The sequence below is a fragment of the Mizuhopecten yessoensis genome, unplaced genomic scaffold, assembly GCF_002113885.1.
Source record: "Mizuhopecten yessoensis strain PY_sf001 unplaced genomic scaffold, ASM211388v2 scaffold716335, whole genome shotgun sequence".
In the NCBI taxonomy this organism is placed as follows: domain Eukaryota; kingdom Metazoa; phylum Mollusca; class Bivalvia; order Pectinida; family Pectinidae; genus Mizuhopecten; species Mizuhopecten yessoensis.
In genome coordinates, this window is record NW_018480065.1 from 14,124 (window position 1) to 41,883 (window position 27,760).

The 27,760-nt window shown below is 36.8% G+C and overlaps 1 protein-coding gene across 2 annotated transcripts; it reads right to left on the reverse strand.

The window, feature by feature from the left end:
* Positions 1–46: 46 nt before the first annotated feature.
* LOC110443261 lies at positions 47–27,719 on the reverse strand. 2 transcript variants are annotated; one of them, XM_021487378.1, is made up of 21 exons: positions 27,606–27,719; positions 24,300–25,175; positions 23,876–24,086; positions 21,575–22,043; positions 20,897–21,252; positions 19,920–20,025; positions 19,240–19,408; positions 15,404–15,516; positions 13,190–13,219; positions 10,577–10,729; positions 9,399–9,632; positions 7,263–8,940; positions 6,936–7,035; positions 5,246–5,295; positions 4,997–5,083; positions 4,626–4,729; positions 4,321–4,396; positions 2,239–2,327; positions 1,469–1,792; positions 895–1,091; positions 47–607 (listed from the first exon to the last, which is right to left on the reverse strand). In XM_021487378.1, the coding sequence occupies exons 2-21, from the start codon at positions 25,078–25,080 to the stop codon at positions 469–471; spliced, it is 5,466 nt and encodes a 1,821-aa protein (XP_021343053.1). In that variant the 5' UTR covers positions 25,081–25,175; positions 27,606–27,719; the 3' UTR covers positions 47–468. The 2 variants fall into 2 exon arrangements, with proteins under 2 accessions (XP_021343053.1, XP_021343054.1); XM_021487379.1 differs by lacking the exon at positions 13,190–13,219.
* Positions 27,720–27,760: the final 41 nt, after the last annotated feature.

Sequence of the window (27,760 nt, forward strand, 5' to 3'; positions counted from 1 at the left end):
GTTTTAAATTTGAAAACAAAAAATTGACAAAAGCCATTTAAAAATTTCAAATTAATATTTTCTTTCTGTAACAATCATAATAAATCTTTCATTTAAATTTTTTAAAGTACTATTTTTAACATTGAGTAAAAATCTCACTTTTTTTAAAAGGAAACAATATACCATACTATTAACAGACAAAACAACATTTTTGATCAACAGTAAAACACTTAGGAGTTAGAATCAACCCAATCACATAGCCATAGAAAATCACAGACTTGGAAAGCCCCCGAACCAGAATAGCTCCGTATCGGAAAATCCGGTGGATGGCACAGAGCGAGCATGCATGTCCTCCAGCGGACACACAGCCAGGGTTATAGTATAGGTCTCCCAGTGTGTATGAGCTGCCATTATGTAACTGATGATCCGAGGAAAGCCCTACAGCAGAAACGGGGTTATCTGAAGCACCATATGGGAAGGGACACACTATCAGCCATTTGTTGAGCCAGTCGGCAGAATTGTTTTAATTGTCAGTTCCATATTGTTTGGCTTGGGTTGTTTTCTGTCAGCCTCTGCCAGTCTATGAATCTTCATATGAGCACTACGACTTTTCACTTTAGGAAACACTCTGAAATTGAAAAGAGCTGTTGAGCACTGAGGTACAAAAATGATAACCATATAGCTGTGGTATCTACAACTCCCTATTCAAGCCGAGACCACAATTTAAACATTACTGCTATTTCTTTTTTCTGGTTCAATAAATTTTAATCTACTATCATACTCTCATCTCACAACAGTATAATTTTTGTAACAGATGGCATAAAAAAAAGAAATGTTCCACACTTATTACCTCAATTGATTTTTTAATAAATATTACACGACAGTGTCTATGCCTTATCCTTTTGATTTACTGACCTTCCACACAGTTTACAGGGGAACACCTCTGAACCGTCTGCAGGTAAAGGTGCAGGTACAGTTTTGATGGGGAGAGGGTTAGGCTTGGGTCTGCCAGGCCCTCTGTTCTCTATGCTGCGATTCGAGGCAGGAGAAGAATGTTTAGAGCTACCATGAATTCTCCCATGAGCATTCAAGGCCTGCTTTGAACCAAATGCCTAAAACATCAAAACAGTCCACAGAATTTCATTAGAAAACAAGGTTCATATATATCTAGTTCAGTTACCAAACACTAGCCAGAGCTTTGAACTGTACCACATAAAACTATACTTTTCCATGATGATAATCAATATTAAAGCAATGCCACAATGATTTAAACTTCAGCACTTGCTTATTCTGGATATGGAGATCAATAATTTGTACAGTACATTGTTTTTTTTCTCTGTCCTATTTTGATCTATTCCTCGACACTTGTGATCATTATGACAAACACATTAATCCTAGCTACAGACGAATCCTTTCACTTGACACCTACAATTTACTGAAGCATACAATCAGAGAGAACACTATCTGGTATGTAGTAAATACATCTTACAGCTGTACACTCCGGGTATTCACAGGGAAACATAGGAACTGGGGAGGATCGGACAGACGAACTGGATAGTTGTTCCTCCTCCTTGTCTAGAGGGTCAGCTGTGTCCCGTGAGGAGCTGGAGTCCGAGTCGCTGTCTTCCTCATCCGTCACCTGTGTCAGCCCACTTTGCTGCTGCTCCTGCTGCTGCTGGCGTGTCCGTAAGTTATACAACTGGTCCTGTTCCCGTTTACGCCGCACCACTCGCAAACGCTTGTGTTCATCAGGGCACACTTTCTTCCATAGGTAGTAAAACTGCACACAATCACCAGTCGATTTGGTCTCCACCTATCAAAAATGTCATAGGTGTACAAAGACACATGGAGGGAATATCCCAAAACAAAGTATATCACATCAACAATACCTAAACACCTTGAACACAGTTAGATAGCTTATTTGAATATGCAAATTAATTTGGTATCCATCTAGCAAACAGAAATTATATACCAAAACAAAGTTTGAAAATCTGAAATTTGGTTTAAAAACAAAATATATACAGTTAATGTATTAAATGTAATCAACAAGTCAGTGTATGAGACAGTATACAAGTAATGTCCAAAAAACTTATGTAAAGTTACAAGTCCTGGAATTTTGAAAGGCACTAATTAACATGTACATTTCAAAGTCATATTGAAGCAATTGAAATTTATATAGTCCTTTGTAATTATTATCATGCCTCTTGTTATAAATACACAAAGCAACTTTATACAACCATAAACAGATCAATTTTATACCTCTTTAGAGATTCTGTGGAAGTCTTTGTCACATTTCATCAGTGCCTGCTGATAGCGATCAACTTCCTCTGTAGACCAAACTTCTGATTCTAAAAAAGAATGTGTAAAACGCATACAAATGCTAATCCTTGCATTTGTTTTATATTGTATCATGATCGATGTACTTTTTATAAAGAAAAGTTAAACAAGTGTTGGCCTGAATAAGCACAGAAAATGTCCAAACCTCCAAGGACTGCATAAGACTGTTCTGTGAAAACATACCTTGATATACAGTGGAACCCACTTATTATGATATTGGTTATTATGATATATTGCTTATTATGATATTTTTCCCATGTACAGATTTTTTCCTCCTTTAACTAAGAATAACAAGAGGCCCAATGGGCCTGAAATGCTCACCTGGTATTAACCTCACACTTGTAATCTTAAAAGTGGACTAAAATACAACTACAGGCAGAATATCAGTGTTGGATTCACGAGAACCTATTAAAAGAGTTAAACATATGATGCCTGTGACCTTAAATGTCGAACAAGGAAATTAGGTTGAAAGTGGGTCAAGGTCATTCATTTGAACAAAATAGGTAGTCCTTCATCCCAGCATGCTACAGGTCCAATATCATCACCCTAGGCATCTCGGTTATTCAGAAGAAGTTGTTTAAAGGTTTTAAACATATTTGACCCCTGTGACCTTGAATATAAATCAAGGTCATTTATTTGAACAAACTTGGTAGCCCTTCATCCCAGCATGTTACTGGCCAAATTTCATCACCCTAGGCCTTTTGGTTACTGAGAAGAAGTTGTTTAAAAGAAAAAGTTAATGCCGGACGTCGGATGCTGCACCATGCCATAAGCTCACAAAAAATTGTTTATGATGTTATGGTCAAATGTGGGACCTCGCTTATTACGATATATATTTTTCTGTCTTGAATGGATTTTATAAGGTAAAATCTCAGGTAAGTTGTCCGTGTGAAACACCTGGATAATTAAACAATAGGTCCGGCTAACTGTACAGCGCCTTAGGTGATCACCTGTCCACTCCAGGTAAATTTTTCACACCTCGCTTAACCCCTGTCAGCAGATAACAATAGATCGACCATCGCTTGCTGGTCATACATATTAGTCTTAACAAAACATATGGTGCAGTTAATTGCTATCTAAAATACACTGTAGGACTGTGTATCAAATAACTGAAATGATTAGACCTAAGCCTACTGACATTTTCTAACACAAATTCCGATAAGAAAACGAGCATGCCTTTCACAAATACATGGATACCTTGATACATGTCATGTTGAAAAAGCGTCAAAATCGGGACAAACCGCCCTAACACCATGGTGCCAGAAATCGATCCAAAGTTAACGTTATTGTCATAAACAATTGACGATGGCATGTCTTATATACAATTTACACATAATTTTCGTTAAATACAATATTTGATTATAAAGATAGTTCTCAGGAATATCATGATATTTTTCTCTGGCAAATAGAATATCATAATAAGTGGGTTCCACTGTACTGGAAACTGATAAGTAAGAACCTTCCTTAAATTGTGTGGGACTTCTCTGTTGGAACGTATCTTGATTAACCACACTAATTTGTGAAAGTTACTGCTTTGATATGTTTAAGACTTATTTGTGAGAACATATCTTGTGTAAGATTGATTTGTGAGAACTTTACCTCGATATGTGCGAGACTGCTTTATGAGAACTGTACCTTAATATACATCCTCAATGCTCCAGGTGTTGCTCTCTTACGCTCTCTGCACCCCTGGAATATGTCACAGCAGAATGGGAGGCACACAGCTAGCTATTTGATTGGTCTCGTGTAAAAAAAAACCTGACCAATCACTAGACTGATACCTGTCCTTTGAAGATTACAGAAGAGCGACATCCGATTTCAAAGCCAGTAAGTTTTACCGTTAACCGACCGAGAGATTCTTTTGATGTACATCAAAGGATCAAACTAGTCTTCTCGTCTCATCAACAAGGCGGTGCACACTGAGCCTTCAATTTTGCTATGACATATTCCAGGGGGAGCAATACCTTTATTTTATACATGTAATACTGATGTGGGAGAACATACCTTGATATGTGTAAGAATGTAGACTGTGCCATCGTGGTACCCTGAGGGCTGAACTCATCAACATCAACATAGCTGTCTGTAAAATAGAAACAAATCTGTTTTACTGGCATGTATCTACATAACTACAAGTTGAATTTCATATTCAATGTACCGAAATCTACAAGTTCTACTGATTTGATTGTCTTGTTGTTCCACTTCAATCCATGTGTTTGTTGATTAACTTTATTTCATTGGATCCATTACCATCTAATCCTAAATGCAACAAAGAAGCTTGAAAATAAAAAGTTAACAACACACAAATTTACCTGAATGTTACCATTAGCCATTCGTAACAAATGTAAAGCATATTCCACATTGGCACCGTTTCCCTTCACAGCTGATGAGCAGGCAAATTCCTGATAATATTGCACTGGAAAAAAACAGGGAAACATCCTTTGTACTACATGTCAACATATAGTGCAATGTAACAAAAATTACCTAGACATTAGACATTTTTTTTTCTATTTCACTGCAAGTGAACTGGTATATTGTCAATAAATGACATATCATGATTTTAAAGAGAGAGTAGTTATTTGAACTATTTATGTACATACAGTAGCAATATTCAATTTCATCTACTTTCCTGTTTAAACAGATTCTCAACTCTCATTCACTACAGGTGATCAGTTCATCTTACCATCTAGGTCACTGTTGTCCCCTAAAAACGAAGGATCCCACATCAAATCTTCTTTTGGCTCTACCCCCTCTAAGTAAGATCTACAGCCTGAAAACACCAAACATGTTTTAAAACTAAAATCACCTACAAAAATATATTAACAAAATATTGCAGAATTGCCAACATGTAATAATAAGTGATATTTTTTGATGTAATAAATCAGATTTAGTGTGTGGTGGAAAAATATTGTAGTGAGAAAAGTGTACTTACTGTTGAAGGGGGGTATTTCTACCTGATACTGAGATCCTATGTTGACATGACTGAAAAATATAAACATTCCATTGATATATTTTTTCTTGATTACACAAATTCGTTGCAACTTATTTAACAGAATATTGGATCCAAGAAAATGGTAAAACTAAGGTCTATGATGTTCATTTTCTATCATATAATTTTAATGTATTATATTGCATGAAATGATACTTTTACCGAGTTTATACATTTTACTGTGCATATATACATTCATAGTTTCAAGGACACAACCGAATTATTAAGGCAAATACAAATTCAGGGTCACTCCATAATTAATCGTATGGGGGAGGTAGGGGGCACCTGTATTAAGATATTATGGGTGGTGGGGTTAAAACAAGATCTGCCTCCCATTTTTTATTTTTAAGAAGACTCTCAAGAAGTGCCTCCCTTCCCTCCCCTATAATTAATTCTGGTAAAACCCTCAGCAAAATAAGAAGATATAACTAACTGAAAATTTCACATATCAGCTATTTAACTGCAAAACTTTGTCTCAACAAATTTGTGAAACCTGGATAACAAAGCAACCATGGGAAATTATTCTTATTATTACATAAAATCCCTCCAATGGTACAGATGAAGAAAGATTTAAACCTCGAATTGCCCCATTGGGCCCCCAACTCTCAGCACCCAGAGGGTTCTCACCCTTCGTTTATACAAAATTTAGTCCCCATGATCCAGGCTAAATTGGGATAAAATTCATTCATTCTTATGGCAGAAGAAGGATTTCAAGGGTTTTTACCTTTATTCTCCTTATTGGGCCCTGCAACTCTAGATCTCCCCACAGGAGGGCCAAACCTAACATTTATACAAAACTGAGTCCCCTTAGCCCACGCATGCACAAATTGGGATGAAATCCCTTAATCTCTATTGTAGAAGAAGAATTTTAAAGGTTTTCCCTCTATTTCCCCGATTGGGTCCTAAGCCACTGCCCCTAGGAGAGCCACACCTAGTACTGTTTATACAAAATCAAGTCCCCTTGGCCCAAGGATGCTCCAGACCAAATTAGGAATAAATCCCTTCATCCCTACGGTAGTAGAAGGATTTTAATGGTTTTACCTCTATTTTCCCTTTTCCGCCCCACCACTCTGCCCCCAGTGGGGCCACACCAACTATTTATACAAATTGAGTCCCCTTGGCCCAAGCATGCTCCATACCAAATTAGGATGAAACCCCTTAAACCCTTCAGTAGAAGAAGGATTTTATAGGTCTTACCTCTATTTCCCCTATTAGGCCCCACCCCTCTGCCCCCAGAGGGGCCACACCAACCATTTATACAAAATTGAGTCCCCTTGGCCCAAGGTTGCTCTAGACAAAATTGGGATGAAATCCTTTAATCCCTATGGTAGGACAACAATTTTTCAGGTTTACCTCAATTTTCCCTATTCTGCCCAACCCCTCTGCTCCCAGGGGGGCCACACCAACCGTTTATACAAAACTGAGACCCCTTGGTCCAAGGTTGCTCCAGTCCAAATTTGGATGAAATCCCTTAATCCCTACGGTTGAAGAAGGATTTTAAAGGTTTTACCTCTATTTCCCCTATTGGGCCCCACCCCTCCCCTTCGGGCAGGTGAAAACCATGAAGGAAAGATCAACAAAGGTTTGATTTTGTATAGGACAAAGATTGTGGTATATGACATGGACTACTTACGGTTGTACATCTGTTTCAGGTGCTGCCTCCTCTGACTCTTGCGGGATGGGAACCTCCTCATCATCTTCCTCCTCCATCTTCATCACTGGATCAAAATGACCTATACAGTAAACAAAATGTTCTGCTTTTAGCAAGTCAAAATGACTTACATGAAACAAACAAAATAGCACATATTAAAACAAAACTGATGACCAACACTGTCAACAAATTAGTGGTATCTAAGTCAAGTGAACTGTTTAATCACAAAATGTGTACCATATACACAAAAAATAGAAGTCAATTTAACATTATGTGATGGATATGCAATGATTTGAAAGTACAACTCACCTAAACTTCCTCTGCTGCTCATGCCCAGCTGGAGTGACCTGGGGGTGACAGGTGCAGACTTGGGAGTGACTGGCTTGTACATACTCCAGAACAGACCTGATCCACTGCGAATAGGACTGAGCATGGGAGGGGGCGTGTACGGTGGGGGAGTATTACCTCTCCCCTCTATATGAGGGTTGATGCGGGGAGACCTGAGCCTGCTCTGGAAGCCACAGTTATTCATGTGAGGAGGTATAAACAGTGGAGCTGGCCGATGCTTCCTTTTCAACTTGATGGGACTAGATAAACTATTTGGATTTCTAAACAGTCCGGCACCATCTGATTTTGAAAACGGGCTGCCCCAGTATTCTTCCGATTTTGATTTCATTCTCCACAGTGAGTCCTCTGTACGACTCCGTGGTCGCATGAATGTGTGATCCTCACTATTGGCCCGCATGAGGTTGTAGTCGTCACCCGATTTACTCCGCATGCGAGGCCGTGCGTGACTGTCTGTTTTGACATGAGGGCCACTGGACGGTGTGTGTTTGACATATGTTATAGGTGTTGATCCCTTAGACCCAATATTATGCTGATTACCTGAAGAAAAAGACTTCTTCAAAAGTTCTACTTCACTACCTACTGAAAGTCTTCGTTTAAGTTCTTGGTGTCGATTCTGAATTGATTTGGTTTCAGATTTTGTATTTAAACTATTGTCTATGTTGAGCTGTTGTTGAACTGAATCTCCAGGAAGTCCTAAGATGCCCTCAAAATGCCCTCCTGGGTTGAGATGACCCCCCATGCTGCCTGGCAAACTGCCTTCTATGTTGTTACCACTGAAAGAGTCTATGGTTGGGAATGAAAACGGATTACTGTCAGCTGCCTTGGATTCTGTATGCAATGACCTATTAGACAATTGTTCCATGATCTCCTGTTTGAGCCGTTCTGCAGCACTATCCAGATCTATGGTGGCACCTGCACCACTGTGTAGACTACTTGGAGCATGTGACACCACGAAGCTGTTGGACATTGAGGTGTTGTCCAGCGTGGGTGTGACCACTAGGTTGTTCTCCTCCTTGATGGTGGAGGGAAGTGTTGACATGTTGGGCTGGCCACCAAGGGGAGACAGACCTGCTATACCCCCGACTAGGCCAGCTGACGTTGTTGTGTGGCTGCGGAACACAGTCCCCACTGGGTCCTGTATACCATCTATGCCATTGAGTAACTGAGCAACAGAGAGTTCGGGATTGTCTGCAGCAGTTGTGACAAGTGTAACCTGACCAGCAGAGAGATGGCTTGGTGACACAAAAGATGTCTGTGTTTGTGGCAGCACATCCTGATGAGGATTGGAAGTCTGAAGTGTGAACTGTGGGATTTGAGCAATAGCGGATTGGAGGTTTGACTGTATTGACATGGAGCTGAGACTGACAGGGGGCGGAGAGTGTAGTTGCTGTAACACACACTGTTGTTGCTGCTGCTGTTGTTGTTGAGAGGTCATACTGAGCTGCTCTGCAAGCTGACCTATGTCCATCTGCTGGATAATGTCACGAGGACCCTGCTGCTGCTGACGGGCCAGCTGCTGAAGGTGATGCTGTGCAGACATGCGAGAGGGGATGTCCTGGATCTGCTGGGGAGGGGACTGGAACTGGTAGTCCAGGGATTCCACAGACACCTGTCTTTGTAGCAGGGGAGACTGTGGCACCTACAACATTGAAGCCATTATAATATAATGTGACAAGAATAAATTGAACTTTCATTTTTTGAAAAACATTAGGAAAGAGCAGTTAATTGCAGGTAAGGAAGTCATCAAAATAAATTCTGATGATATTAGCAGCGACATCACGCTTTAATTCTCTAAAGAGAATATTCTCATACTTTATCAATAATGAAGTTTAGAAAAGAAATCCCTAGAGAGATGCTAACATGCATATGAACAATATTACAATATTAAACATTTTCTATGTGACCTCTGGACTATAAAGGTATATATTATAAACTATTACTATTATTATTGAGATTGGCTTATTGAAACAATTAACAGACATGATCTTTCAAGTATGTATCTTGCCCAAATTCAAAACATACTCTCCCAAGGAATCCATGGGAGATTTATTCCCTTGCCATGGGGACCCAGTGGGAACCCTGAATTAGTAAACATGCCTGGGGAGATTGTGGTACAGAGCCTGATTGGCTGTGTTGTTGGTGCTGTTGTAGAATGTCCTGGAACTGCTGCTGTTGCTGCTGAAGCTGACTTTGTTGCTGTTGCTGCTTGAGATGCTGGTCCTCCAGTTGTTTGAGCTTGGTCTGCTGTATCTGTTGCTCAAGATGGTGAGTTAGCTGCTGTTTTTCTATCTGTAACTGTTGGATCTGTTGTTGTAACACTAACTGCTGCTTCTGAAATTAAAGAAATTACCAGAAATTAACAGTGATCCTAATGTTCTGGTCAATTTATCATCCTGCTTTCACATTATACACGGAAAATTGAAGAAAGGAAAATTTATCATCCAGCGAGTGTTCTATCCGAAAGATTCTTTTTTGGCAATAGTATAAGACTCTTTCATGCACAGTGGTGTAGGATAACGAAATACCACCCAAGGGGTTTTGGCAAATTTGAAAATCCTGAGGGTGGAATTTCCCTACACCCTTGGGCATGGATGAGTATTTTTCTCTCATTCCAGCCACCAGAATAAGCTCAGAAACCATGAAAATGCGTTTGGACTGGCCACCATTTTGAAACATTGTTGAGCCATTGTGACGTCACGTCACGTGAAATGGGGTGTAAGATAGAAATTTTCTACACCCCTTTCTTACCCTGGACACCTCTATCTAACACACAGGGAAATGAGAGAAATATGAATACACATTAATGTTTGTTTTATATTTGTCATTTTGTAACTACCAGTACATATGATGCCTGCTGTAGCTATCTAAATAGTACAGGACACCATGGCCAGCTGTAATTATCTTGACTGTACATGTATGCATTACATGCTGTAATGACTGTAACTGTACATGTATGTGATACATGTTGTAACGACTGTAACTGTACATGTATGTGATACATGCTGTAACTGTACATGTATGCAATACAAGCTGGAACGACTGTAACTGTACATGTATGCGATGACTGGTGTAACGACTGTAACTGTACATGTATGTGATACATGTTGTAACGACTGTAACTGTACATGTATGCGATGAATGGTGTAACGACTGTAACTGTACATGTATGCGATAAATGCTGTAACGACTGTAACTGTACCTGTATGTGTTACATGCTGTAAAGACCGTAACTGTACATGTATGTGATATATGCTGTAACTACTGCTGTAAAATACCTGCTGAAACGACTCTTGTTGTTGGTGGTTCTGCTGTTCAAGGTGCTGCTGCAGCTGGTGTTGCTCCATTTGTATCTGCTGTATCTGTTGCTGTAACTGTTGCTGCAGCTGCTGCTCCTGCTGCTGTAACTGCTGAAGCTGAATCTGTTGTTCCTGTAATAATTTAAGTACAGGGTTTGAGTGTAAAGATATGTGATATGAAAATATCACTGCTAATTTGTAGTGTGGAGCTTTATGCCTTCTTACTGTAAAATCATGAAAGTTTTGGGGGTCAAATTTCATGGTTTTTGTAAGGGAGTTTCTTTGGATTTTTCTTTTTTTATTTTGTGGCATTATCTTTATTTCCTTTACTTTTCGCATTAAAAAAATGTATGAAATTCTGAACAAAATTGATACCTTTTACCATCAAATTTTGTTTTATTTTAACATCATGTTTTATAGTGCACTGGATTTAAGCTTCAAATGCATCAATCAGTGATCAATGAATACATACATGCATGGAAAGTCTGTAAATGTGCAAGTATGGTCTAAATAAAGCAGGAGAATTGTACTGGATGAGGCTTTATAACCAAGGACAATCTCTTCACCGGGAAGTGAACTAAAGGCTTACACAGGTATGTCATGACCTTCAGGATAGTCTGATATGACAAACGTGAAAGTCTAAGGGTGTACAATTTTATATTTCAAATACTAGCCTGCTGGAGATTTTGCAAAATTCTGTAAGCCAAGCCTATATTTATTTACTTTTTGTAAAAATTCTCACCAGCCCTGCCATAAAATCAACCAAGTAACTGTTTCTGACCCGATTAATTTACACTAGTTGTATTTCGTTTAGTTTTTCTTATGCAAAATAATATTACTGTCAATTTTCTAGGACAACAGGTATAGGGTTTCTATGATTATTAATCCACCTACAGGAGAAATCATAAAGCTTATTGTTCTTTACGAGTCCCATCATCTGCCATAAAATCAATAACAATTTAGAATATTTCTACAGGTCATCGCCGGTGATGGTATAACAAAGCACATTGGATATATAAGTTCTTAAAGAGTCCCATAATTTATTAACAGCATGCCTATATACCTACAGCCAGGAGTGTAAAGCATCAACATCATGCCATGGTCTAAAAAAGTTGAGGATTAAAACACAGTTCTGACATTTCAGATACTGTACTCTAAATATATCACAGTGCAGCATGCAGCTGGACCAAGCAGGTTAATATCAATACATTGCAACATGCATTTACATCAGTCACTGAAAACCAATTTTGATTCTTTTCTTTTTGTTTTCTCAGATAATTATGGAAATATACCAAATTTCAACGGACTAGCCAGCAACTTTTTATTAAACATCAATCTGAATTTTATTTCCATATTTCTTTATTTGTCAGTCGGATGAAAAATGAGTCCAATCCGGCACTGGGGTTATTGTGATATGAATAAAAAGGGTTCTTTATCCGAATCTCTTCTATCAACTTAACTAGATCAAGCTAATCAGGCTATTGATGCACAAAGTCTGTTTAGCTAAAATCACATTAATGGCATTCAACGATTACAGTCTAATGCATGCAATAGATGTGGGTATTTACCGGGGAGGAATAGCAGGGTTCAAAATCAACTCTTTGTACTTTGCTACTCGCAAGATACAAGTTACAGTGAAATAAATGCAACTTAAAGTAAAAGTTAGCTCAAAAAAGATCTGAGAGTAACTTTTTTTTTTTCCACCTCTTCTTTAATCATTGACAACTTTCAATGTTGACTGTCAGTAAAATGGTGTTGTCATGTGTGGCAGTAGTCTTGCTGGTGGAGATCAGAAGGTTTTATGCCATTAAAAGCTTAGCTTGTTTCAGTACAAAGTACTGCTTAGTGCTAGCCCCTGATCATGACAGGATAACTGGAAATGAGACTTAACAGCAATGTTAGGCTGACCGTTGACTCCCCTCTCGTATGATTTCCCAAGTACAGTAAAGATCTTATCTAGGTCGAGTAAAAAACAATCAGTTTTCTCACTAACGGATAAAGAATTCAAGCGCACAACTATTTCCACAAGTATTCTGTCAATTAACTGATTCAGTTGAATATATTTCCACAAGTATTCTGTCAATTAACTGATTCAGTTGAATATAGTGACTTCTAAACAACTCAAATAAACAAAGATGATTAAGATACTCTGTAAAATTTCTACATCTTTACGGCAAATTTCTTTCACTTTTTATAACTTCAACTATCACATTCTATATATATGTACCCTATATGCTTTCACCAAACTAATTGTTATTTGAAATTAAAAAACCTCACAAGTTTCTTTTAAACAAACACCACAGTTAACTGTTACATGAGTTATCATAATTATAAGCTACTGTATGGTAAATCAAAGATTACAATCATTGAATTATATAATTTCAGGCATGACATTTTATACCTTCCATTACAGCAAAGATAATGTAATTGTATGAAAAATGTCCCTTACTACAGACACAAGGTGTTTTTTTATGGAAATAAAAGATTAGTATGATGGGATGAGTATTCAATGCAAACAGCAATGTTGATACATAGATATATATGCACAATGCTGGCATTTCAAAACAAGGGTGGCCACTGGCCAATACTCACACATGCAGGCTTAGCATCGGATTTAGTTTCCTGTTTAGACGGGGAAAAACACATAAATTCTAACTATAGGCGACTTTACTTTACAAAACAATCATGCAAAGCTTAAATATTGACATTTTAGGAAACAGGAACGGCACAGTTATTCATGCTCTGGCAGTAGTCCAAGACATTTATGTATAATAATCTTAAAATCTTAATATTACATGTAACTTATTTTGTACATCTTTGGGAAATTAAAGTAGGCAGGGAGGGAAGGTTATAAAACTATAAAAATGAATTATGTCAAAGATTCTGTAGAAACTGTTTATGATTAAGGTCATAAGGTCATGAAGTCAGTTATTGAGTTCTTAACGGCCCATCAATACAGAAGAGATCTTTAGGGCCAATAAAAGGTAAATCAAACTTGCAAAAAGAAATTATATCAAACAAACGAAAAGATACATGGTATAAGGATTTATAGGTTATGAAGATTTTATATAGCTTATCCTCAGCAAGCTACAGGGTAGATAGGATTATTTGCCCGGTGTTTTCCTAAGGTTTATATGTTTGTTCCAGAGACCCTGAACCTGAATTAAGGCAATAAGCATCAATCATACTGATTTTTTATTTTCTTTGTTCGACAGGAAATACCAGAATTTTAACAGTAATAGGACCAAATCCTTCGAGTAGCTCATCACAAAGACAGTAACTACTGTTATCACAATTTTATGGAAATCTAATGAAAAATTAAAGCATTGCAGTAATGAAAAGATTTTTGAACTTTGACTTTTGGTGTAAACTGCTGAAGCCCAAATCCATTCAAGCTACCATGGTCCTTTACCTCTGTAAGCGGTTTCATTGGTATCCCAGCACAAATCATTGCATTAGCATTTTAGCAACTTGGCAGTATTTCTGTTTTTAATTTAGTAATAATGCTTGTTATCTTAATCTTTGGTGTAAAATGCTGAAATGTGAACTTGTTCAATTTCCTTTGATATTTTCCCTCTTTATGAGATTTCATAGAAATTTGACCCTAAACAGAGATAGTAGAATCTATATTGTGCAATCCTGAATGGAGCTCTGTGAATGCCCTCAAGAATGAACCTGTGTCTACCCTAGAGTTTTGCACTATTAACTGAATCTTCCCTCATTTATTGACCAGTGACCTGTATATATATACACTTTAATACTGACTTGTGACTTGTATCTACAGCACTGAGCCATGACATGCATCTCATGACCTTTAACCTTATCTACAGTACTGATTGCAATTGGTGACTGATGATATGTACAAGTATTTGTGACATGTGTCTACCTTATTGACCTAAGACCTTTATTTACAGAACCGTCTTGCAGGGGTGTAAAAAACTTTTTCAAAGCACTTTCCCTGGGCAAGTTGACCTTAGAAATCCACTTGCCGGGAAAATATTTTCTATTTGCCCCATGTAAAATGCAAATTATATACATGTGTACAGACCAAAAACAGATTTTTCTAAATAAAAGGATTTTTCTTTTTTTCTCTCCCTATTTGCAATTGTCATATTATAAATCATTTACTATTTAATAGCAATGATGGATGTACATATATTTATCTTTCTTTTTTTTTTATTTGAAATTATTTACTTTTGAATATTCTTCAATTCCTGAAATCCGGGTTTGGATTTGTCTGGTTATTAGTCACGCCAAAGCAACTTCCTGTTTGTTAAACAGAGACGTTTTTCAGGCCAAAACGATGTTCTTCTGTAGTTAACTAGTACATATAATCATTCAATCCTATTTTATGTTTAAGCTGGAGTTTCAGCTATTTTCATTTGTCTTAAAGAATGTCTGAATTGATGGATAGCCCGCTAGTATTCTACTGGCAATTTTTTCCTCAAAACGAATATTAAAGTTGTATTTCGTGATTCTGTGTTTGTTTCATAATTGTTAGAATGTTTTAATTACAAAAACATCCAGTAATGTTTATTATTTATTTCGGGAACGGAGAAACACATGCAAAAACATATTTTATAAGCTATTCTAACGCACTTGCCTGGGGCAAGTTGGCAAAGTTTTTGCACTTGCCCGAGCGCCAAAACTGGTTGTCCCGGGCGTCGGGCAAGTGGATTTTTACATCCCTGTGTCTTGTGATGTGTGACTTGTATTTACAGAACCAACCCGTGACTTTTATCTACCCTACTGACCTATGACCTGTATTTACAGAACCATTTTGTGACATGTATTTGCCTTACTGACCTGTATCTGCTGCTGCTGTTGGTGCTGCTGGAGTTGCTGTATAACAGAGTGTGCAATGTCCAGAGGTGTGTCAGGAGTAGCCACAGGGGACTGCAGACTAGGGAATACAGGACCTGTTAAACCAATATCAGAACTCTTCATTTCTTAACTTGATTAAATGTTATTTAGTGGGGTAACTCAATGATACCTTATAGCATCTATCAAATGAGTTTCAATCAAATCGTTTATAACCTATTACCATATTTGACTGCTAATATAAAGACAACACTAGTAAATAAACCAAATTAAATCAAACTTTGACATATAATAGTCTCATCCAAAAATACATCTAGCTCTTTGAGAAAAACATGACTCTAGTGTGATATTGACCTAAATCCCATTAAATATCTTCAGTTTTGACCGAGAAGGCTAGAAGAAAGTTATTTGATTTTTTAGAGTGAATATACTGAAAACCCAAATAAATAACTGAAATATTTTCAACAGAGCAACATGGTTAAAGCTAACAGTGCAAGTTAAAAAGGTTTCAATTGAGATTTACAAAAATAAAAAAGTTTTTATCTGGTTTTGAGATCTTCCCATCTCTTCCGATTATTGTTTCTAAGGAAGTGCCGACATTTTAGTTTGTCCTTGCTTGGTAACGAGTATGGGTCACGCTGGGTATAAAAAACACATTACCCGTCAAACCGGTTATCATATGTTCAATATGTGCACAAGGTGACACTATACTTCTATACTATATTTAATAACACTTTCACAATTTTTTTTATCAACATTTTGTATCAGATCAGTTGAATAAAATTGAAATGAAACACTTCGAAGATAGCATTTATCTAGAAAAAGTGGAAATAGTAAAATACAATAAATTAAAATATCTAATGCACAATCCCTCCCCCAAAAAACGGCCCCAAAAAAAGCAAACATACGATAAACGCTAATGCCTACCTTTAAGATATCCAACTAGTTATAACCTCCTGTGTGAAGACAATACTAATTCCAATCATTTCCATGAGAACAGTTCAATTATCAAATTTCACATTGTTGATGACACACCTGGGAGTGTCGCATTGCGTGTTTTGCTAGTAAAGTGTCTACAGGACGAAGACTACAAATTCATAATAAAGTTTTCGTGTGTTTTCGTGTGTTGGTGCACATGAAAAAACGATGATATATATATGGGATTTATAGAAGTATTTTCAGAAATATACTTTTTATTTTGGGTACACAATTTCGAGAATGTGCCGTAAGTAACAACCAGCTTGGCAGTGTTTCAAAATGTTCAGGTGAGTGCGTCTGATTTTTTATATCGATTGCCAATCAGGGTGCGCGGTGCATTGAATCGCAAGACAGTCAGTTAAAGAATGATAACCGGTTTGACAGGTAATGCGTTTTTAAAACCCAGCGAGACCCATACTCGTTACCAAGCAAAGACAAACTCAAATGTCAGCACTTCCTTATAGTTGGAAGAGATGGGGAAGATCTCAAAACCAGAGCCAAAAATTGTTTTGAAAAAAATAAAAAATAAATGAATCTCAAATGAAAGCTTTTAAACTTGCACCGTCAGCTTTAATGAACACTTTTTAGACAATCTCAAGCACTTTTTTCAGCAAATTTCCAGCGCTTTCTCGAATTCTCAAGGTCCATGTTTTGTGAAAAAGGGGTCAAGATCATCTGTCTATAGTATACAAATACTATTACATAATTTTCAATACAACAGATTTTAAACAATGAATTCAAATTTTATAACTTTAACACAAAACTTTGAAAATGACTTCTTGGCAAATGGTTAAAACAGTTCTTGAAGAACACATACTGTTTCCAGTGTTTATATTCCAGCACTTCTGAAAGAATATTGAGCAAATTCCAGCACATTTCTAGGATACACATATTTTCCAGTAATTGTAAAGCACTGACCTCCTTTTTAGCTTTTTCATAGCCTATATAAGCTATGATAAATTGATACATTGCAGCCATGATAAATGAACACCTTAATACTGTAAACCTCTTATATTTTGCATTTTTCAATAGGTACTCTTTTTGCTACATTCATGGCCTAAACAAATACTCTAAGGACTGTTTCAGAAATGAATGGACAATGATTATTTATATTTTATGCACACCTGTTAACATTTAAGGATTGATCTGCATTTTGACGGCATATATGGTAGTATGAACGCAGTTGGCAACAAACATATTACATGATGTGCGTTAGCGTTAAATTAAGAACATGTTTGTTGCCAACTGCATTCATACTACCATATACACCGTCAAAATGAAGGTCAATCTTTATATTAACATCATAAATAATGTTCATATACTATACAAAGAAAAAACATTCAAACCGGGTTGCTACAGTGGTAACTACGGTAGTAGTACGATAGCCGTGGTTATTAGGACAAGAGATCCCAGAGGGATCTTGGTGCCCATCATTGTACCATCAGGCATCTTCATTAGTTATTTGTCAGTTCGATCTTTTCTCTTCTTTCCTCTAATCTGTTTGATCGAGTCATGTAAACAGTAAATGCACCTTGAGGTAACTTTTTATCTAAACTTAATACTGATGTGTATGAAAACCAACCTTCAAAGTGAGTTTGTCAATTCACATATTTACCAGTCAAGTACTTAATGTGAAAGAAATAGAATTGATCATTGCAATATGAGAAAGATCTGTTTAGTTCTTCCTTAAGCCATTTTGTTTTTATGATCAGTCTCAAATATAACATGCACAACGAGGGATCAAGGGGAACCTACATATCAAATTTGAGAAAGATCCCTCAAGTTATTCCTGAGAAATAGTACTAACAAACCTTCAATGTCAAAAATCGAAGACAGCTGTCGGTAGGCCATTTTGTTTAGCTGATCAGTTTCAAAAGTAAACATGAACATTAAAGGATAGTGGGGAATTAATTCTTTTGGGCGAGCAAAAAATTTGAAACACTGACCCAAATGACATATTGGTGGCCCAAATAATTTTGGGAAGAAATATTTCCACAGCATTTAACACAATGCTTCAGCACAAAGAAATACAAAAACTCGCACCTCAAAGATGACACCCTGACAGTATTTATATGGAAAATTTGAAAAAAAAATCATCTAAATCACGGACAATTTGATTCAAAACGGAGTAATGACAACTGAAAAATGTACTGCCCCCCAGTTAATTAATGTGGAAGGGACTATAATTTCTTTTATTCATTAATTTTTCGACAGACGCCCAAACTATTTTTGTTGGGCCAGTGACTACCTCACTTTGACAACTTTTGGTTGCCCGAGCAAGATTTTAATCGCCATTGGCGGGCAGGCGACCATCCATTTCAGGACGACGGACAGATCGACCACGGACCACGGACGCAGAGTGATTTGAATAGCCCACCTGGTGGGCTAATAATATAGTTCCATCGATATATGGGTAAATTTAGAAAATAAGCAGTTAACAACACTAATTTTCTTAACAAAGATATCCTTCTTTCACACGTCCACTTAATTGCATAGCGTATCTTAAAATCTACATGTGGATTGACCTTGTTTTATAACAAAATAACACGAAATAGTAATAGTCAGCATTTTAGTTTCTGTTCTGCACGTCCGGACCCCTCAATCTACACATTCCAAATATTCCTGAGGTCAGCCTTGGTTCAGATCTGCTCCTGTCATTTTCTTTTAGGTTCGACCGATTCAACTGGTTGAACCATATATGCGAAATGTGCCTTATTCTGAATTACAAGGGAAGTAACTCCTATTGAGTAATATCACTCTTGTTACGACATACGTATACATTACTCTGGCCCACTTATAAAACATAAATATTTATGAAAGTTTCCGCATTTACGTGTCCATACCTGCTGCCAGAGCAGTTACTGGTGGTGTGATGGTCTCTAAAGACTTCTGGAATGCCTGTGATATGGTCGGGAGAGAAATGTCTATTGGCTCTGAAGAAACCTTAGAAACCTTTGATCCCATCGAGGTACTATGTGCCTTCTTACTTTTCTTTTCTTCTTTATTGATATCCTTTAACACAATAAATGTTAACATTTCAAAAACAAAAACGTATCAAAATAATCCAGTTTATATTTAAACATCAAGGTAGGTTTGGGGTATTATATTTCTGTAAACATGGCCGTAAAACACTCCACTTTATACTATTCTTTTTAACCCCTGCATCAACTAACATTTATCATAGAACATAGTCCTTCAAACAGGAGACAAAAGATATGCAAAAATACACTAAGTTGTATCATAAGTTTGTAAGAGTTCCAGTGAAAATCTCAGCTTTTCAAAAGCAGACTGATGCTTTAACTTCAATCATTACCTTTACCTAAACGAAAGTCCTGAATGAGGTACTAGTATTCCATCTACAAATCTGTAAACAAGTTTTATATAATTATGGTGTAGGCAAGAGATCAACACAACAGGACAGATATGTTAAAACTAACTTTGTAGGGGATAGATATGGATAATATACAAATTCAGTCAATATATATTCATATATTATGACGACAAATACGAACGAATTCACTACCTTTTTGAAGTAACCTCCATGAAGTCTCATGTGGCCATTTAAGGCTGGAATATTCTTAAAACGTCGCTCACAAATACTACACACCACTGGTTTTGACGAGTCATCTCTGTGGATAAACAGATTGTATTTAGTATTAAAACACTTTTCTGCAAAACAGACAACCATGGTTTCAAAGGATTTTACAACCATTCAAATTTCTGTAAAAAATAGTATATATTTTAATATTACAATAACAGGTATTAACTCGATTACACCACTGTTACTGCTATTTTGATGTAGAACATCTTTTACAAAACACTGATGACTTCCCATCAAACAAGGCTTGATAAGAGCACTAGCTTCATAGGTGTACAAAACTTCCTGTAGACATCTTTAATGCAAACGGCTCCAATAGAGTGCTAGGTTGATGAGTGTACAAGTCAAATTTCAATTTGTGATTTATAATAGTTTTGAGATCACGCTTCAAAAACCTCAATTTTGTATAATTGCCTTTTTCCATGGCAACAGAAAAAGTTTTTCTTTTATCCAAAATGAGAACTCCTCCAGTAGCAAAATGCACCAAGAGAGTGCTGGCTTGTACAAAGTGTACAAAGTTTCAGGCAGTTCTTGAACAATTTTGTTGCCATGCTCTTGAAACCGAGAAATTTGCAATTTTGCCTAACTAGAGTGATAGGATGATAAGTGGACAAAGTTTCAGGTACATGTAGTTATCTGAAAGGTTTTCAAACTATACTCCGGGTTATAATTAGACTTGAGCTCTTTAAGAGGTAAAAGGCCTTGGAAAAAGAGAAACTATTTAGAATTTTTTTAATACTTTTTTTAAAATTAATTATTAGAAAAAAAATCACTTTTTTTACATGTGCACACATCCTTCCAGAATTTATTTGCTGTATATTTATTATTGTGGTGTGTTATATATACACCATAACTCTGCTTGAGGATACAATATGTGAGTCAACAATATATGTTTAACCTACCCGTTGATTTTGTCGTTGGTGATGGTGTTGGGGGTGAGAGGGTTTGAAGACCAGATGCGCTGGGGACTGGTAGGCCCTGGGTGGCTCATCACAGGGCTGATGGGGCTGACCTGCTGGAGATAGCTCGGCGACTGGTCCTCGATGGTACCCTGTGGACTGTGAGAATTGGACTGTTGCTCTGTCCCAGCTTGGTTTGCTGCTGCAGTAAGGATATGTTGAACCCGTTCTTGCCAATGCTGCACCTGTTGAGAGTCGACTGGCAGCCCCTCTGGGAGCCCCGAAGACTGGTGCTGTGCCACTACACGGGGCTGGATGGTGATCTGCTGGGGACGCTGAGAATCATCTGTGAGGTGAGGCTTAGGACAAATAAAGATATTTTCAAGACAACCAAGAATAAACATAAAACTTGGATACTGTCAGGTGAAATACCACTTAAATGAGCAAGATAGGAAACTAAAATTCTTTTTTTTCCAGATAAAACGTAACCTACATTAAGTATACACCAGCCAGACCAGTTGTACAGTATATAAGTGACAAAGCTGGCAACTGATGATGAAGTAGCAGTTTAATTCTAAACCAATAATTTAGTAATATGGTACAAATTGACCACCATTAACCAAATCTGTTTTGCACATTTAACTAGGCTTAACCATTTAATGCATTTTAAAGCATGCTAACCTGCTGCAATATAATGTCATGAGAAGTCTGTGCAGACAACGGCACTTGGTCAAACTGGAAGAATGCTGTCTGCTGTTGAGGGTTACCACTGTTGCTGTATGAGGGACTGGTCATTGGGGTGGAGTTGTTACTGTACTGGGGGGTGGAATACTGACTGGAACAGCCATTGCCATCCTGAGAGGAGTGGCTGTTACTTGCTCCAGATATCACTGACAAGGTTGAGGGCATGCTTTGTGTTTCTGTGGTAGTGGCTCTGAGTGAAGCTGTGTTGGAGGCTGCAGCAGCTGCTATTATGGCTGTCGCATTAGAGGCCACTGCTGCGATGGCCGTCTGGATCTGCTCGGGCGACTGATTGTGGTGATTCTCCAGGTGGCGTCGTAGAGAGCGTGCATCACAGTAACTCTTCTGGCAGCTGTCAACGTTACACTCGTATGGTTTTTTGTCACGATGAGTCATTAAGTGACCATTTCTGTGGAGATGACAACAAAAACACTCAGTACTTCATCATTAAATGTTATTATTTCATGGATAGCTACAATTTTGGTCTCTAAACCTAGTCATTGAATATAACAACTTATCAGTACTATTGAATTGTTTAACAAATTCCTGGTTTTCTACTTTCTGATATTTTAGACTTTTAAGCCTGCTTCTGCACTTGAATTTATAATTTTGTGGTGTGTTATAAAATTTAACATGCAGTTGTGATAATATTTTTGTATTTTCCACATGTTTTTTTGCATTTTGGAGTATCAGAAAATAAATTAATAAACAATCTGTAATCATTATAACTACCATGCTATCAATTTATGCTCTTAAATGCATAATGTTTGGATGTAATGTATGTTACAAGAATTTGTAATACAAGAGTGTCACAAGATTTTTTACCAAGTTGCCAAATTGGAAAAGCATGATATTGATGTGCCTTCAAACTTGCTGGTAGTGGATCCCGAGAACTGGTAGTGGATCCCGAGAACACTGATTGATCAATGAACTCCAAAACATCTTTTTTTTAAACATCAGTGCAGTATTACACTGTAACCTTTTTTGTCATAGAATCTTATAGGATTTTCCCATTTCCTATGAGATTAATGCATATGGTGTGCCTGGAAGGTTTTATTTAGAGAGTCTCAGTCAAGCAAGAAAGAAGACTTTGGGACAAGGTTAATAAATTTTAGTTAAAGAGAAACAAATGGAGATATTCCTCGATCCATTGCAAGGAATGTACATATATATGCAATGTGAACATTTCTTTTTTATATAACCATCATAAAGTCTTCAATGTCATTCTTTTTTACTTGATATGAACAAAAGATATGATTTGGGTATATTCACTGCAAAATAGGGTAGTCATGCATACATGCCATATCTAACGATTTTGGCGTGGGACTCACGAAAATTGCTTCAGAAAAAATCGATATCTCACGAATTTCAATCAGTCACACGAAAAGAAACGAAATTTGATCAATCTTAGTGAATAAACAATAGCTACAAGGATTCACACTGACCATGGTCACCGAGAGGTCTGAAGTAAAACGTCTTCAGTCCAAAATTACTATGTGATGACAGTTGATATTCTCATTAAACAGCAACATAAAGAGCTGTTTATTCATTACAATCTACAACATGGTTTGCCAAAACGAAATGTTGGAGGTGACTATAAAATCGGAACCGGACACTGACATTGAATCCAAAATGTACTCTCTTGCACTCGGGATTGGATTCGAGTGTTAATGAAAATAACATAAACAGAAGAGAACAAACTTCTTCAGAACTGGATGGTAGTTATTGGTTTACCTTTTTTCCCAACAAATTAATATTAAATATTCCCAATGTTTTGATATATATTATTTTCTAACCAGGGTTAACAAAGACATCCTTCTAGACTTTCTTCTTTTTTAATTACTTTTACTTTTTGCCTTGTATGCGATATATTTACATATAAATGCTAACAGCTTTATCTTGACCGTGGGTCACGTGTAAACCTCCCTAAAATCCTTTAAAATATCAATAAATCTTCCATTTTGGCTCCAACAAAGTAATTAGAGGCTTCAGAATAACACAAATGATTTAATATTATGTTATATGCTATATTATTTATGTTTTAAATGTCTCACAAATTTCTAATTAATTCAGAGAAAAAATCTCACTATTTTTGACCAAATCTCACTAACAATAATCACTGATCTCACTATTTTACACTGGAAAGTTATGGCATGTATGGTCATGTAATTTTATAATGGTCAAGATCAATTATAATCAAATTTCATATTTCACTTATCTATTAAGCTCTCTAATACTTACAGGTGGTCCTGCCTTTTGAAGGCTTTCGAACACAAATTGCACACATATTTGCGTTCATCGCTGTGGGTGAGTCTGTGCTTGGCAAGAGCGCTTGAATTGTTGAAGGTTTTATTGCACGACGGACACTGCATGGTCTGACGGCCTGGGGAACCTTGACTTTTTGGTTGTTTATTTTTAGATTTCTTCTTGGCGCTATCTGACTTGTTGGAGTCTTAAAAAAATTGCAGGATATCAAGTAAAATTCATGAATTTTAATTCTATTAAATACATATAAGAAATATTTGTTGTTTTATTTCTAACTAAAGGAGATTGTATGTGAAAGGTAACTTAAACATACTAGTGAAAATGTAAATGAGAAAACCTTCATGAATCTTGTTTCCTTTTTCAATACAATGAACAATTCTCTGTCTCTTAAATAACTCACCTGGATTCTGCATGTCATCTGTGTCAATGACTGCCCCCAGGTTATTATCTCCTACAAATCCTGAGGCAGAGTCAGTAAATGGTTGAGGGGACAGTCCCTCCATACTATAGGAATCATTCACATTGCCCTCCCCATCAAAAAGGTCAGGCAGGTTCTCCGACATACGTATGTTCCCTGGTGTTCCCATGTTCGACAAAAGGCCATCATCCAGGTTTGGCAAACTGTCAAAGGCACCTTCTGGTAACATCTCACTGTCATTATAGTTAATAGCACTCAGCATGGCATCCCCCGACTTTGCCGAGGGACGGTAGTGTAGAATCTGAGAGGTGCTGGTCTGGCTTGGTGTCCCTGGGCTAGTTTGTTCACCTCCATCTTGGAACTGGATGCTTGCCAGCCCAGGGACCCCCTTGTCATCTGTTACTGAATAAATGTCCACTTTGGAATCAGATTTATCCATACTTGATGAATGATCATCAGAAGTATCCTTGATGCCAACTCCAATAGGTAATCTGATGCCTAGTGGGTGGTCAGTTAAGGCATACACTGTTCCTCCTGAACTCTGATGAAGGTTATGCAAGGAGTTGGATAGAGTTACTGGCAAATTATCCACAATGGTCTGATGTAGACTACTACCTTGATGAAACAGGGAGGGGTTAATCATAAGATAGTTGGTAGCGCCTGATGCAACATTGGACTGGGGCGACTTAATGGCATTGTGCTGGTCATGACCCGACATGACGAGGCCTGCTGCTGGCTGGTTGGCAGTGTGGTGACCAAACATTCCAAGGAAGCTGGCTAGACAAATCTGTGAGAGTTGTCCCCCCTATTAAGGCAGACCCATCTCACTCTATGACTACATTTTGGCACAAGCAACATCTGTAATTTAAGAGTAAAAACAACATTATAAAATTGGGTGATTCTTTTTTACAAGATGAACAATATTTATTTAAAAATGAATGCTCAAAAAAAATGGAATCTATCTTGTCATATATGCTTATTGAAGTGGTGTTCCAATTTATCAACTTTGAAAAGTATTTTTTAATTTTAACAATCAGATGCATTTTCCATGATAAATTTCAGTCCAAGAAATTGTGTGAAGATGTCATGGGTTTCCCAGTGCAAGCTATCATAGTTTTAAGTATATTGCTATGCTGTATAATGCAGCAATTTGTTCAAAGTATCAGTTTTTAGCTGCTCTGGCCTGTGTTTTGAACAGATATTTTACCATGACAGATACGTTGTTACTGTTATCTCCCAAAAGCTGAATGTTAAACAATTATATAACTACATTCTATTTGTATTATCATAACATTTCAAATGTTTCCCAATGAAGTCTTCTTTTAATATTGCAACTTAAAAGTTATCCATTTGAAATACAACTTCTAAGCATACATTTACAGCACATCATACCCAAAGCCATGCATATATATGCCTGAATTAAATGAATTATGACACTTATTTAATTTATTAGTGACATAACAATATATGTAAAACATCACAATTCACTATTTTCACTGGGAATGACTAGAGTTTAATAATTTTGGAAATTGGGTGCACTCGTTATAAATTATGTACTTGCCTCACTGACAAATGTAATAGAAGTAAGTTTCTCGTCATTGGGTTATCTCAAAAAGTATCAGAAAACTACAGTTTGGTTTCTGAGCTAAGAAATAATTTCTTTGCATTAACTGAACTGGGTCGTGACCAGTTATCGTGACATACCATTTCTCATCATGATGTAGTATTGAACTATTATTGATACAGTTAACTTTTTTTTGGTGGATGTGGCAATTGTCTTTTTGTGAAAGATTTGGTGTTTAATATGGAATCAATTCCCATGGCAAAACCATTTCATTTTTTCCACCAATACAAATTTAAAAGTTCGAAAACAAAAGTTGGTTGAAAATAACAGGTTTTAAGAATTTGTATTGTACAGTCCTATGTTTGCTTTCATGACTATTAATTGTTAAAATCCATTTTACTGGATAAATACTTCTATAAATAACACTCATATCATAAAAGGAAGACTATCTTTTGCTAAGCAAATCTTTTGTTTTTGCTTGTTATTACTATATTCTTTATTTTACTCACGGCCACACATTTGTTTTCCTTATTCCAAAGCTGCAGGCCATATCCCAATAGAAGTGAATTATAGCCCTTGTTAATATCAAACTGGTGTAACAATGCCATTATCACTAACTGGCATACCATGCAAACTCACCATGGACCATTTATTTTTAGTTGGTCCAGGGTAGTTTGCTTGATACTTTATGATCAGGATGTATATAAATGATATACAGGTATTCTTTACAGGTAAAATTTCAATTGCAAAAACAGTTTGTCATACAATGCAAGTTATTACTGGAAACATTTTTTTATAGCCTGGATTTTCCAAAAAGTAATTGCTAAATATAAGTCAAATGGAGACTTCCTGTTTCAGAATGCCAGAATTGAAAGCATACTGGTCAATAATATTTGTTTATGTCTGTTTACCTTTTCACAATTCAAATTGTTTATAACAAAACATAAATGCAACTTTCATCAGATGTTGGAGCATATCATATTGTATTTAAATTGTATTCACATGTAGAAGATAGCACTTCCCAAGAAGAAAATAATAAAATTTAAACAATCATAACAAACAGAAACTAGTAAAGCTAAAAAATAAATGCATGTTGCTTCATTAAAGGTGACTGTTAAAATCTCCGTGTATCAAACTACTATACATAGGCCTAGATATAAACAATGCAGTATGATTGTGATCAAATTTGTGTTGATGCAAGTTTACAGTTTCCCATGTAATACATTAAGATGTCATTAAAAGTTGGCGATCAAGAGATGTTTGTGCGTTATATACCTGACAATGATATCTAAATGTATCTTTATGACTATTTAAACATGTAAATACAGTTAATAAATATCTAAAAAGTTATGATACATTGGATGACGCGTGGGTGGATTCCAAAGATACTAAAGAGCTGTTCATGGAAAAAGCTCGGTTGACATATCACCATTCCCAACCATCTGCAACGGTGATTCCCGGAAGTACTCGCAGAATCTGAAGCATCTGCAAACTTTAAGAACAGTGAAGACTCATTAAAACTAAGAGAAGTAGCATTTGTTTCGTTTACGCGTTTCAAATTAAGGAAACGTGTGTCATTTGTATGCATGTAATCAACACATGTGAAAGTTTTCTTTTGGGGGTTGCCTAGTTTCTACTTGCGAGTTTATGACAATATACGACGCAACTGCAAAAATGAGCATTGCCATTGACAATAATAAAGTACGCAGTCTGCAAGAGCTCACCTCCCTGTTCGAATAAACCTTACAGAGGACAATCAGCATTTATCAAAATTCACAAACGTCATGGTTGTTACAGCTGAATTTCCGAAGTTGCTGTACGTATTTACTTGTGCCTCATTGCTTATTTATAAGCGGAAGGACATGCACTATTTTAAAAC